The sequence below is a fragment of the Scyliorhinus torazame genome, chromosome 13 (genome assembly GCF_047496885.1).
Source record: "Scyliorhinus torazame isolate Kashiwa2021f chromosome 13, sScyTor2.1, whole genome shotgun sequence".
Classification (NCBI taxonomy): Eukaryota; Metazoa; Chordata; class Chondrichthyes; order Carcharhiniformes; family Scyliorhinidae; genus Scyliorhinus; species Scyliorhinus torazame.
The window spans coordinates 219,768,649-219,783,225 of record NC_092719.1 but is presented as its reverse complement, the minus strand read 5'-3'; the positions used below and the strand labels follow the sequence as shown (position 1 = coordinate 219,783,225).

Sequence of the window (14,577 nt, the reverse complement as noted above, 5' to 3'; positions counted from 1 at the left end):
GACGTGCAGGGTAGGTGGATTGGCCACGCTAAATTGCCCCTTAAGTGGATAAAAATAAATGGGTACTCTCAATTTATTTTTAAAAATTTAAATAAACGGAACCTACCACAAATCTGTTTGAAGAGGAGCACGATTAGAACTTTTAACTATTTCAGTTTCCTCTTGCTTTCATAGACCCAGTCCCACATCATTATCTCATCATTATGGGATCTTACTGTGGTTCAGGCAGGACAGGTACAGCACGGGGTTAGATACAGAGTAAAGCTCCCTCTACACTGTCCCCGTCAAACACTCCCAGGACAGGTACAGCACGGGGTTAGATACAGAGTAAAGCTCCCTCTACCCTGTCCCCATCAAACACTCCCAGGACAGGTACAGCATGCGGTTAGATACAGAGTAAAGCTCCCTCTGCACTGACCCCATCAAACACTCCCAGGACAGGTACAGCACAGGGTTAGATACAGAGTAAAGCTCCCTCCACACTGTCCCCATCAAACACTCCCAGGACAGGTACAGCACGGGGTTAGATACAGAGTAAAGCTCCCTCTACACTGTCCCCATCAAACACTCCCAGGACAGGTACAGCATGCGGTTAGATACAGAGTAAAGCTCCCTCTGCACTGACCCCATCAAACACTCCCAGGACAGGTACAGCACAGGGTTAGATACAGAGTAAAGCTCCCTCTACATTGTCCCCATCAAACACTCCCAGGGCAGGTACAGCACGGGGTTAGATACAGAGTAAAGCTCCCTCTACACTGTCCCCATCAAACACTCCGTGGACAGGCACAGCACGGGGATAGATACAGAGTAAAGCTCCCTCCACACTGTCCCCATCAAACACTCTCAGGACAGGTACAGCACGGGGTTAGATACAGAGTAAAGCTCCTTCTACACTGTACCCATCAAATACTCCCAGGACATGTACAGCACGGGGTTAGATACAGAGTAAAGCTCCTTCTACACTGTCCCCATCAAACACTTCCAGGACAGGTACAGCACGGGGTTAGATACAGAGTAAAGCTCCCTCTACACTGCCCCCATCAAACACTCCCAGGACAGGTACAGCACAGGGTTAGATACAGAGTAAAGCTCCCTCTACACTGTCCCCATCAAACACTCCCAGGACAGGTACAGCACGGGGTTAGATACAGAGTAAAGCTCCCTCCACACTGTCCCCATCAAACACTCCCAGGACAGGCACAGCACGGCGTTAGATACAGAGTAAAGCTCCCTCTGCACTGACCCCATCAAACACTCCCAGGACAGGTACAGCACGGGGTTAGATACAGAGTAAAGCTCCCTCTACACTGTCCCCATCAAACACTCCCAGGACAGGTACAGCACGGTGTTAGATACAGAGTAAAGCTCCCTCTACACTGTCCCCATCAAACACTCCCAGGACAGATACAGCACGGGGTTAGATACAGAGTAAAGCTCCCTCTACACTCTCCCCGTCACACATTTACAGGACAGGTACAGCACTGGGTTAGACACAGAGTAAAGCTCCCTCTACACTGCCCGATCAAACACTCCCAGGACAGGTACAGCACGGGGTTAGATACAGAGTAAAGCTCCCTCTACACTGTCCCCATCAAACACTCCCAGGACAGGTACAGCACGGGGTTAGATACAGAGTAAAGCTCCCTCTACACTGTCCCCATCAAACACTCCCCGGACAGGTACAGCACGGGGTTAGATACAGAGTAAAGCTCCCTCTACACTGTCCCCGTCAAACACTCCCAGGACAGGTACAGCACGGGGTTAGATACAGAGTAAAGCTCCCTCTACACTGTCCCCATCAAACACTCCCCGGACAGGTACAGCACGGGGTTAGATACAGAGTAAAGCTCCCTCTACACTGTCCCCGTCAAACACTCCCCGGACAGGTACAGCACGGGGTTAGATACAGAGTAAAGCTCCCTCTACACTGTCCCCATCAAACACTCCCCGGACAGGTACAGCACGGGGTTAGATACAGAGTAAAGCTCCCTCTACACTGTCCCCGTCAAACACTCCCAGGACAGGTACAGCACGGGGTTAGATACAGAGTAAAGCTCCCTCTACACTGTCCCCATCAAACACTCCCCGGACAGGTACAGCACGGGGTTAGATACAGAGTAAAGCTCCCTCTACACTGTCCCCGTCAAACACTCCCAGGACAGGTACAGCACGGGGTTAGATACAGAGTAAAGCTCCCTCTACACTGTCCCCATCAAACACTCCCCGGACAGGTACAGCACGGGGTTAGATACAGAATAAAGCTCCCTCTACACTGTCCCCGTCAAACACTCCCAGGACAGGTACAGCACGGGGTTAGATACAGAGTAAAGCTCCCTCTACACTGTCCCCATCAAACACTCCCCGGACAGGTACAGCACGGGGTTAGATACAGAGTAAAGCTCCCTCTACACTGTCCCCGTCAAACACTCCCAGGACAGGTACAGCACGGGGTTAGATACAGAGTAAAGCTCCCTCTACACTGTCCCCATCAAACACTCCCCGGACAGGTACAGCACGGGGTTAGATACAGAGTAAAGCTCCCTCTACACTGTCCCCGTCAAACACTCCCAGGACAGGTACAGCACGGGGTTAGATACAGAGTAAAGCTCCCTCTACACTGTCCCCATCAAACACTCCCCGGACAGGTACAGCACGGGGTTAGATACAGAGTAAAGCTCCCTCTACACTGTCCCCGTCAAACACTCCCAGGACAGGTACAGCACGGGGTTAGACACAGAGTAAAGCTCCCTCTACACTGTCCCCATCAAACACTCCCAGGACAGGTACAGCACGGGGTTAGATACAGAGTAAAGCTCCCTCTACACTGTCCCCATCAAACACTCCCAGGACAGGTACAGCACGGGGTTAGATACAGAGTAAAGCTCCCTCTACACTGTCCCCATCAAACACTCCCAGGACAGGTACAGCACGGTGTTAGATACAGAGTAAAGCTCCCTCTACACTGTCCCCATCAAACACTCCCAGGACAGATACAGCACGGGGTTAGATACAGAGTAAAGCTCCCTCTACACTCTCCCCGTCACACATTTACAGGACAGGTACAGCACTGGGTTAGACACAGAGTAAAGCTCCCTCTACACTGCCCGATCAAACACTCCCAGGACAGGTACAGCACGGGGTTAGATACAGAGTAAAGCTCCCTCTACACTGTCCCCATCAAACACTCCCAGGACAGGTACAGCACGGGGTTAGATACAGAGTAAAGCTCCCTCTACACTGTCCCCATCAAACACTCCCCGGACAGGTACAGCACGGGGTTAGATACAGAGTAAAGCTCCCTCTACACTGTCCCCGTCAAACACTCCCAGGACAGGTACAGCACGGGGTTAGATACAGAGTAAAGCTCCCTCTACACTGTCCCCATCAAACACTCCCCGGACAGGTACAGCACGGGGTTAGATACAGAGTAAAGCTCCCTCTACACTGTCCCCGTCAAACACTCCCCGGACAGGTACAGCACGGGGTTAGATACAGAGTAAAGCTCCCTCTACACTGTCCCCATCAAACACTCCCCGGACAGGTACAGCACGGGGTTAGATACAGAGTAAAGCTCCCTCTACACTGTCCCCGTCAAACACTCCCAGGACAGGTACAGCACGGGGTTAGATCCAGAGTAAAGCTCCCTCTACACTGTCCCCATCAAACACTCCCCGGACAGGTACAGCACGGGGTTAGATACAGAGTAAAGCTCCCTCTACACTGTCCCCGTCAAACACTCCCAGGACAGGTACAGCACGGGGTTAGATACAGAGTAAAGCTCCCTCTACACTGTCCCCATCAAACACTCCCCGGACAGGTACAGCACGGGGTTAGATACAGAATAAAGCTCCCTCTACACTGTCCCCGTCAAACACTCCCAGGACAGGTACAGCACGGGGTTAGATACAGAGTAAAGCTCCCTCTACACTGTCCCCATCAAACACTCCCCGGACAGGTACAGCACGGGGTTAGATACAGAGTAAAGCTCCCTCTACACTGTCCCCGTCAAACACTCCCAGGACAGGTACAGCACGGGGTTAGATACAGAGTAAAGCTCCCTCTACACTGTCCCCATCAAACACTCCCCGGACAGGTACAGCACGGGGTTAGATACAGAGTAAAGCTCCCTCTACACTGTCCCCGTCAAACACTCCCAGGACAGGTACAGCACGGGGTTAGATACAGAGTAAAGCTCCCTCTACACTGTCCCCATCAAACACTCCCCGGACAGGTACAGCACGGGGTTAGATACAGAGTAAAGCTCCCTCTACACTGTCCCCGTCAAACACTCCCAGGACAGGTACAGCACGGGGTTAGACACAGAGTAAAGCTCCCTCTACACTGTCCCCATCAAACACTCCCAGGACAGGTACAGCACGGGGTTAGATACAGAGTAAAGCTCCCTCTACACTGTCCCCATCAAACACTCCCAGGACAGGTACAGCACGGGGGTAGATTGCAGTGTTTAACATTTCTGATTCAACCCCTCTGATTTGTGTTGTTTTCTCAGTGCTGGTGGAGTGATCTTGGATAAGACGGTCACTAACCCCAAGTTTGAAGGCATGGCTGTCTTTACGCCTGTCATTAATGGTGAGTTTCATGTCTGATTATCGGGATCCGAGAGCTAAATCTATCATAAACCGAGTATCCCACCCTCCCGCCTCGACCGTCAGTATCAGTGGAACATAGGCCTTTCTAAATTGCCCTTAGTGTTGGGTGGGGTTACTGGGTTATGGGGATAGGGTGGAGGTGTGCGGTTGGGTAGGGTGCTCTTTCCAAGAGCCGGTGCAGACTCGATGGCCCGAATGGCCACCTGCTGCACTGTCAATTCTATGATCTATAACATTTTCTAGTCAAAGAAATAGCTTAGAGGTTGCGGTCACTGTTCTCAACTGGGAAATACAGCAATAGAAACCTCCAGCCACCAGGGGACAGTGTCGAGGGAGGTTTGCCCTGTATCCCGATCCTGGGGGTTACCGCTAATCGGAAACGGAATGCAAGCCACTCGATGGGGTGAAATGTGGGAAAATGAGCTGGGTGGCTTTGAGAGGAAACTAAATAAAGCAGCAAATTATTTAAATGCAGAGAGATTGCAGAGGGGTCTGTGTGTCACCTCGTTGATGAGCGATGAAACGTCACCATCCTGCTGCAGCCTGTAATTAGGAAGACAAATGGAAATATGTTCTTTATTGCCTGGGGGTGGAATATAAAGAGGGTAAATCCTGGCGTTCTGTGCACAGTTTACTTAAAGAATGGGTATACCCGCATTGGACCCGTTCACTGATGGTTCACTAGGCTGGACCCTGGGAAGAAGGGTCCAGCCCTCCAGGAGAAAGGTTGGACAAGCTGTGTCAATGGGTGGCACGGTAGCGCAGTGGTTAACACGGTGGCTTCACAGTGCCGGGGTCCCAGGTTCGATTCCCGGCTTGGGTCACTGACTGTGCGGAGTCTGCACGTTCTCCCCGTGTCTGCGTGGGTTTCCTCCGGGTGCTCCGGTTTCCCCCCACAAGTCCCGAAAGACGTGCTTGTTCGGAGAATTGGACATTCTGAATTCTCCCTCTGTGTACCCGAACAGGCGGCGGAATGTGGCAACTAGGGGCTTTTCACAGTAACTTCATTGCAGTGCTAATGTAAGCCTACTTGTGACAATAAAGATTATTATTATCGGAGCTTAGAGTACTGAGGGGGTGACCTTACATGTGGGTTCCTGCGGGGGCTCGGCAGGAGAGTTGCTGAGAGAATGATTCCTCTGGTGGGGGAACGAGGGGACACAGTTTAAAACGAGGTGCTGGATTCTGCGTTCCAGCGTCTAAGTGCTGATGGCCACAGAGGATCCGTGGAGTTCCTCACCGTAAACATCGGCACCGCATCCGCACTGATCCCACTACCGGTGAGAGGCTAGCACCGGCCCGCGTGAAATACCCGCCGAGCGCGCGAGAAATGGTAGGAGATTCGGCGGGTCCGTGTTGGACACGCGCAGTGCTGACCAGCTGCAGCCGTGCGTACACGGGTAACCCCACACTCGCACTGAAGTCTGGCGGTGTTGGACGCTGTACGCCCTACCTCCGCAGGCTCACGACCGTTGAGACCACACGTGGACCGCGCTGTCGGGATCTCGGCCCATCGGAGGCGGAGCATCGCAGGTGGGCCTGATAATGACACGCGACAACGGTTGCTACTACACGCGGCACAGTGACGCCGATTCGGAGGAGTCGGAGCATCGGGACCCCCCCCCCCCCCCGGCAAACCGCCACCTGCCGCGTTTTTGGCGTCGGGAACGATTATCCGCCCCCATCGCCGTTCCCGATTTCAGCTTCGGGTCACGGAGAACCCCACCCAAGGGGTGGCCCATTGAAGACAGAGTTAAGGAGAATCGTTTCGACTCTGAGGATTGTTAGTGTTGGGAATTCTCTTCCACAAAGAGAGAAGGAGACTGGGGGGGTGGGATTCTCCGCCGGCGGGATTCGCCGTTTTGCTGGCGCCCGGGGGGGGGGGGTGTTGGCGACGGTGTGGGACTGCCCCACAATGTGACACGGCAGAGTACACCCAGCCCTGGGTCACTGAATAGATTCAAGGCCGAGTTAGACAGATTTCTGATCTACTCGGAGTCGAGGATTATGGGGGGGCAGTCAGGAAAGTGCAGGCCACAATCAGATTGGCCAATGGGATCCAGGCTCGAGGGGCCGAATTACCTACTCCCGTTCCTGTTTCCTCTTGATAAATGAAATGAAATGAAAATCGCTTATTGTCACAAGTCGGCTTCAAATGAAGTTACTGTGAAAAGCCCCTAGTCGCCACATTCCGGCACCTGTCCTTCTGGGCTTCACTTTCATTCGCGCCTGTCAGGTGTGTTACCGCTGTACATTAGGAAGCATACCCCCTGGTCTCAGGTTCAGACCAGTGAACAATATACTGATCCTTCATCAGGAGCGGCAGCAACTGCCAGACAACTGCTGCTGTCCTGAGGTAAAGGTCCTGCTTTCGATTCCTACACCCCCCGTACCCAGGCTTGACGTTGATGTTTTCAGAGGTTTGAAGCAGGGACAGGGGGAGGGTAAGAGGGGTGCAGAGAGCGAGCAGCAAGGAATGCAGGATGTTAAATGGGAGTGGGTGAAACGGACCTGAAGAACCTTTCTAACGCTTTGATTTCCTGGTCTTTTGGCCCTAGGTGTTGGCGGAAACCTCGTTGCGATTCAGGCGAGTCGCATCTCGACCTACCTCCACCTGTGGAGTGTTCCAGGTGTGTTACCCCGGCGGATGTGGCAGCATTGGCCTAATCCCTGGACCACCTTTTTCCACTCGGGTAGGTATCACAAGGTTGGCTCCAGAACTGTGTTGGGAAAGATTGAATCGGCTGGAAAAGCGCAGGCGGAGGGACGGGCCTGATAGATAGAGGTCTCCCGTGACGGGTCCCGCCACACCGGGACCCGGAAATCACAGCCGATCTTTCCATATGTTGACACAAGACCAGAACCAGAGTACCAGGTAGTGTCAAGTAGTTAGTAATAAATCCAATGGGAGATTCAGGAGAAACCTCTTTACCCAGAGGCGGGTGGGGATGTGGAGGGTTGAGGTGAATATGTTGATGTATTTCAAGGGAAGCTAAGTAAATATCTGCAGGAACAAAAATAGAGGGATATGGTGATGGGGGTGGGGGGGGGGAAGATTTGGTAGCACAGTGGTTAGCACTGCTGCCTCACAGCACCAGAGACTCTGGTTCGATTCCGGCCTCGGCTCACTGTCAGTGCGGAGTCTGCACGTTCTCCCCGTGTCTGCGTGGGTTTCCTCCGGGTGCTCCGGTTTCCGCCCACAGTCCAAAGACGTGCAGGTTAGGTGGATTGGCCATGATAAATTGCCCCTTAGAGTCCAAGAATGTGCAGGTTAGGTGGGGTTACAGGAATAGGGTTCATAGAATCCTCGGATTTACAGTACAGAAGGAGGCCATTCGGCCCATCGGGTCTGCACTGGCCCTTGGAAACAGCACCTTACTTAAACCCGCACCTCCACCCTATCCCAGGAACCCCACCTAATCTATTTTTTGGTCACAGCACAAGCAAAAAGTAATAGACAGAGCAACATCCAGCCATGATTGGTGACAATACTCCCACTGCCACACTCTCCCCATAGCCCTGTATCACTCCCAAACTAATCCCACTGCCCCACTCTCTCCCCATAGCCCTGTATCAATCCCAAACTAATCCCACTGCCCCACTCTCCCCATAGCCCTGTATCACTCCCAAACTAATCCCACTGCCCCACTCTCCCCATAGCCCTGTATCAATCCCAAACTAATCCCACTGCCCCACTCTCCCCATAGCCCTGTATCAATCCAAAACTAATCCCACTGCCCCACTCTCTCCCCATAGCCCGTAATCAATCCCCAAACTAATCCTACTGCCCCGCTCTCTCCCACAGCCCTGTATCAATCCCCAAACTAATCCCACTGCCCCGCTCTCTCCCCATAGCCCTGTATCAATCCCCAAACTAATCCCACTGCCCCACTCTCTCCCCATAGCCCTGTATCAATCCCAAACTAATCCCACTGCCCCGCTCTCTCCCCATAGCCCTGTATCAATCCCTAAACTAATCCCACTGCCCCGCTCTCTCCCACAGCCCTGTATCAATCCCCAAACTAATCCCACTGCCCCACTCTCTCCCCATAGCCCTGTATCAATCCCCAAACTAATCCCACTGCCCCGCTCTCTCCCATAGCCCTGTATCAATCCCCAAACTAATCCCACTGCCCCACTCTCTCCCCATAGCCGTGTATCAATCCCCAAACTAATCCAACTGCCCCGCTCTCTCCCCATAGCCCTGAATCAATCCCCAAACTAATCCCACTGCCCCACTCTCTCCCCATAGCCCTGTATCAATCCCAATCTAATCCCACCGCCCCACTCTCTCCCCATAGCCCTGTATCAATCCCCAAACTTATCCCACTGCCCCGCTCTCTCCTCATAGCCCTGTATCAATCCCAAACTAACCCCACTGCCCCACTCTCTCCGCATAGCCCTGTATCAATCCCCAAACTAAACCCACTGCCCCACTCTCTCCCCATATACTGTACAATCCCAAACTAATCCCACTGCTCCACTCTCTCCCCATAGCCCTGTATCAATCCCAAACTAATCCCACTGCCCCACTCTCCCCATAGCCCTGTATCAATCCCCAAACTTATCCCACTGCCCCGCTCTCTCCTCATAGCCCTGTATCAATCCCAAACTAATCCCACTGCCCCACTCTCTCTGCATAGCCCTGTATCAATCCCAAACTAAACCCACTGCTCCACTCTCTCCCCATAGCCCTGTATCAATCCCCAAACTAATCCCACTGTCCCACTCTCTCCCCATAGCCCTGTATCAATCCCCAAACTAATCCCACTGCCCCGCTCTCTCCTCATAGCCCTGTATCGATCCCCAAACTAATCCCACTGCCCCGCTCTCTCTCCCCATAGCCCTGTATCAATCCCAAACTAATCCCACTGCCCCACTCTCTCCCCATAGCCCTGTATCAATCCCCAAACTAATCCCACTGCCCAGCTCTCTCCCCATAGCCCTGATTCAATCCCCAAACTAATCCCACTGTCCCACTCTCTCCCCATAGCCCTGTATCAATCCCCAGACTAATCCCACTGCCCCGCTCTCTTCCCATAGCCCTGTATCAATCCCCAGACTAATCCCACTGCCCCGCTCACTCCCCATAGCCCTGTATCAATCCCCAAACTAATCCCACTGCCCCACTCTCTCCCCATAGCCCTGTATCAATCCCAAACTAATCCCACTGCCCCGCTCTCCCCCCATTGCCCTGTATCAATCCCAAACTAATCCCACTGCCCAGTTCTCTCCCCATAGCCCTGTATTAAACCCAAACTAATCCCACTGTCCCACTCTCTCCCCATAGCCCTGTATCAATCCTAAACTAATCCCACTGCCCCACTCTCTCCCCATAGCCCTGTATCAATCCCAAACTAATCCCACTGCTCCACTCTCTCCCCATAGCCCTGTATCAATCCCCAAACTAATCCCACTGCCCCACTCTCTCCCCATAGCCCTGTATCAATCCCAAACTAATCACACTGCCTCACTCTCTCCCACAGCCCTGTATCAATCCCCAAAGTAATCCCACTGCCCCACTCTCTCCCCATAGCCCTGTATCAATCCCAAACTAATCCCACTGCCCCACTCTCTCCACATAGCCCTGTATCAATCCCCAAACTAATCCCACTGCCCAGCTCTCTCCCCATAGACCTGTATCAATCCCAAACTAATCCCACTGTCCCACTCTCTCCCCATAGCCCTGTATCAATCCCCAAACTAATCCCACTGCCCCGCTCTCTCCCCATAGCCCTGTATCAATCCCAAACTAATCCCACTGTCCCGCTCTCTCCCCATAGCCCTGTATCAATCCCCAAACTAATCCCACTGCCCCGCTCTTTCCCCATAGCCCTGTATCAATCCCAAACTAATCCCACTGCACCGCTCTCTCCCCATAGCTCTGTATCAATCCCCAAACTAATCCCACTGTCCCGCTCTCTCCCCATAGCCCTGTATCAATCCCAAACTAATCCCGCTGTCCCACTCTCTCCCCATAGCCCTGTATCAATCCCCAAACTAATCCCACTGCCCCACTCTCTCCCCATAGCCCTGTATCAATCCCCAAACTAATCCCACTGCCCCGCTCTCTCCCCATAGCTCTGTATCAATCCCCAAACTAATCCCACTGCACCGCTCTCTCCCCATAGCCCTGTATCAATCCCAAACTAATCCCACTGTCCCACTCTCTCCCCATAGCCCTGTATCAATCCCCAAACTAATGCCACTGCCCCGCTCTCTCCCCATAGCCCTGATTCAATCCCAAACTAATCCCACTGTCCCACTCTCTCCCATAGCCCTGTATCAATCCCGAACTAATCCCACTGCCCCGCTCTCTCCCATAGCCCTGTATCAATCCCTAAACTAATCCCACTGCCCCACTCTCTCCCCATAGCCCTGAATCAATCCCCAAACTAATCCTACTGCCCCGCTCTCTCCCCATAGCCCTGTATCAATCCCGAAACTAGTCCCACTGCCCCACTCTCTCCCCATAGCCCTGAATCAATCCCGAAACTAGTCCCACTGCCCCACTCTCTCCCCATAGCCCTGTATCAATCCCAAACTAATCCCACTGCCCCGCTCTCTCCCCATAGCCCTGTATCAATCCCTAAACTAATCCCACTGCCCCGCTCTCTCCCCATAGCCCTGTATCAATCCCCAAACTAATCCTACTGCCCCGCTCTCTCCCCATAGCCCTGAATCAATCCCGAAACTAGTCCCACTGCCCCACTCTCTCCCCATAGCCCTGTATCAATCCCTAAACTAGTCCCACTGCCCCACTCTCTCCCCATAGCCCTGAATCAATCTCGAAACTAGTCCCACTGCCCCACTCTCTCCCCATAGCCCTGTATCAATCCCAAACTAATCCCACTGCCCCACTCTCTCCCCATAGCCCTGTATCAATCCCCAAACTAATCCCACTGCCCTGCTCTCTCCCCATAGCCCTGTATCAATCCCAAACTAATCCCACTGTCCCACTCTCTCCCCATAGCCCTGTATCAATCCCCAAACTAATCGCGCAACAGCACCTTGGGATTATTTATTATATAAGGTGCTATAAATACACGTAGTTATTGTTATCTGAGATTGAATGTCAGCACGGTGGCCAGGAGCGGGCAGTAATTTAGGAGGACTCATGTTGCTCCACAGGTGTCAATTCAACATCGGCCCGGGTCCTCCTGCTGCTGGTCATCCCAGGGCAGCTGTTCTTCCTCTACACCATCGGTTTCATCCAGGCAGGTCACACTCCTGTTACCATCATCTTCACACTCTTCTACCTCATTGCAGCCCTGGTACAGGTAAGAACTGAGTCAGGGACATATCCTTTCTGCCTCAGTATTTGGCACTCCCTGGCCTCAGAACCTGAATGTAAGTGATTCGAGTTCCACTCAACAAATTACATGTCACCTAAACTGACATGCCAGTGTAATACTGAGGGAGTGCTGCACTGTCAGAGGGTCAGTACTGAGGGAGTGCTGCACTGTCAGAGGGTCAGTACTGAGGGAGTGCTGCACTGTCAGAGGGTCAGTGCTGAGGGAGTGCCGCACTGTCAGAGGGTCAGTACTGAGGGAGTGCTGCACTGTCAGAGGGTCAGTACTGAGGGAGTGCTGCACTGTCAGAGGGTCAGTACTGAGGGAGTGCTGCACTGTCAGAGGGTCAGTACTGAGGGAGTGCTGCACTGTCAGATGGTCAGTACTGAGGGAGTGCTGCACTGTCAGAGGGTCAGTACTGAGGGAGTACTGCACTGTCAGATGGCCAGTACTGAGGGAGCGCTGCACTGTCAGAGGGTCAGTACTGAGGGAGTGCCGCACTGTCAGAGGGTCAGTACTGAGGGAGCGCTGCACTGTCAGAGGGTCAGTACTGAGGGAGTGCTGCACTGTCAGAGGGTCAGTACATGGGAGTGCTGCACTGTCAGAGGGTTAGTACTGAGGGAGTGCCGCACTGTCAGAGGGTCAGTACTGAGGGAGAGCTGCACTGACAGAGGGTCAGTACTGAGGGAGTGCTGCACTGTCAGAGGGTCAGTACTGAGGGAGTGCTGCACTGTCAGAAGGTCAGCACTGAGGGAGTGCCGCACTGTCAGAGGGTCAGTACTGAGGGAGCGCTGCACTGTCAGAGGGTCAGTACTGAGGGAGTGCTGCACTGTCAGAGGGTCAGTACATGGGAGTGCTGCACTGTCAGAGGGTTAGTACTGAGGGAGTGCCGCACTGTCAGAGGGTCAGTACTGAGGGAGAGCTGCACTGACAGAGGGTCAGTACTGAGGGAGTGCTGCACTGTCAGAGGGTCAGTACTGAGGGAGTGCTGCACTGTCAGAAGGTCAGTACTGAGGGAGTGCCGCACTGTCAGAGTGTCAGTACTGAGGGAGTGCTGCACTGTCAGAGGGTCAGTACAGAGGGAGTGCCGCACTGTCAGAGGGTCAGTACTGAGGGAGAGTTGCACTGTCGGACGGTCAGTCCTGAGGGAGTGCCGCACTGTCAGAGGGTCAGTACTGAGGGAGTGCCGCACTGTCAGAGGGTCAGTACTGAGGGAGCGCTGCACTGTCAGAGGGTCAGTACTGAGGGAGTGCTGCACTGTCAGAGGGTCAGTACATGGGAGTGCTGCACTGTCAGAGGGTTAGTACTGAGGGAGTGCCGCACTGTCAGAGGGTCAGTACTGAGGGAGAGCTGCACTGACAGAGGGTCAGTACTGAGGGAGTGCTGCACTGTCAGAGGGTCAGTACTGAGGGAGTGCTGCACTGTCAGAAGGTCAGTACTGAGGGAGTGCCGCACTGTCAGAGTGTCAGTACTGAGGGAGTGCTGCACTGTCAGAGGGTCAGTACAGAGGGAGTGCCGCACTGTCAGAGGGTCAGTACTGAGGGAGAGTTGCACTGTCGGACGGTCAGTCCTGAGGGAGTGCCGCACTGTCAGAGGGTCAGTACTGAAGGAGTGCCGCACTGTCAGAGGGTCAGAACTGAGGGAGTGCCGCACTGTCAGAGAGTCAGTACTGAGGGAGTGCTGCACTGTCAGAGGGTCAGTACTGAGGGAGTGCCGCACTGTCAGAGAGTCAGTACTGAGGGAGTGCTGCACTGTCAGAGGGTCAGTACTGAGGGAGTGCTGCACTGTCAGAGGGTCAGTACTGAGGGAGTGCCGCACTGTCAGAGGGTCAGTACTGAGGGAGTGCTGCACTGTCAGAGGGTCAGTACTGAGGGAGTGCCGCACTGTCAGAGGGTCAGTACTGAGGGAGTGCTGCACTGTCAGAGGGTCAGTACTGAGGGAGTGCTGCACTGACAGAGGGTCAGTACTGAGAGAGTGCTGCACTGTCAGAGGGTCAGTACTGAGGGAGTGCTGCACTGTCAGAGGGTCAGTACTGAGGGAGAGCTGCACTGTCAGAGGGTCAGTACTGAGGGAGTACTGCACTGTCAGAGGGGCAGTACTGAGGGAGTGCTGCACTGTCAGAGGGTCAGTACTGAGGGAGTGGTGCACTGTCAGAGTGACCGTACTGAGGGAGTGCTGCACTGTCAGAGGGTCAGTACTGAGGGAGTGCCACACTGTCAGAGGATCAGCACTGAGGGAGTGCTGCATTGTCAGAGAGTCAGTACTGAGGAAGAAATGCTTTTTAGAGGGTCAGTGCTGAGGGAGTGCTGCACTGTCAGAGGATCAGTACTGAGAGAGAGCTGTACTGTCAGAGGGTCAGTACTGAGGGAGAGCTGCTCTGTCAGAGGGTCAGTACTGAGGGAGAGCTGCACTGTCAGAGGGTCAGTACTGAGGGAGAGCTGCACTGTCAGAGGGTCAGGACTGAGGGAGAGCTGCACTGTCAGAGGGTCAGTACTGAGGGTGTGCTGCACTGTCAGAGAATCAGTACTGAGGGAATGCTGCACTGTCAGAGGGTCAGTACTGAGGGAATGCCGTACTGTCAGAGGGTCAGTACTGAGGGAGTGCTGCACTGTCAGAGGGTCAGTACTGAAGGAGTGCCGCTCTGTCAGAGCGTCAGTGCTGAGGGAGTGCTG

The 14,577-nt window shown here is 53.7% G+C and overlaps 1 protein-coding gene across 1 annotated transcript in view; it reads left to right on the top strand.

Annotated features, from left to right (window-relative positions):
• Positions 1–14,577, top strand: part of LOC140387645 (solute carrier family 41 member 1-like) — a 142,684-nt gene that overhangs the window by 78,533 nt on the left and 49,574 nt on the right. Inside the window, exons 7-9 of the mRNA XM_072470842.1 lie at positions 4,514–4,593; positions 7,172–7,306; positions 11,745–11,893. Of these exons, the coding sequence (XP_072326943.1) occupies positions 4,514–4,593; positions 7,172–7,306; positions 11,745–11,893 (364 nt within the window). The remainder of the gene's footprint in view (positions 1–4,513; positions 4,594–7,171; positions 7,307–11,744; positions 11,894–14,577) is intronic.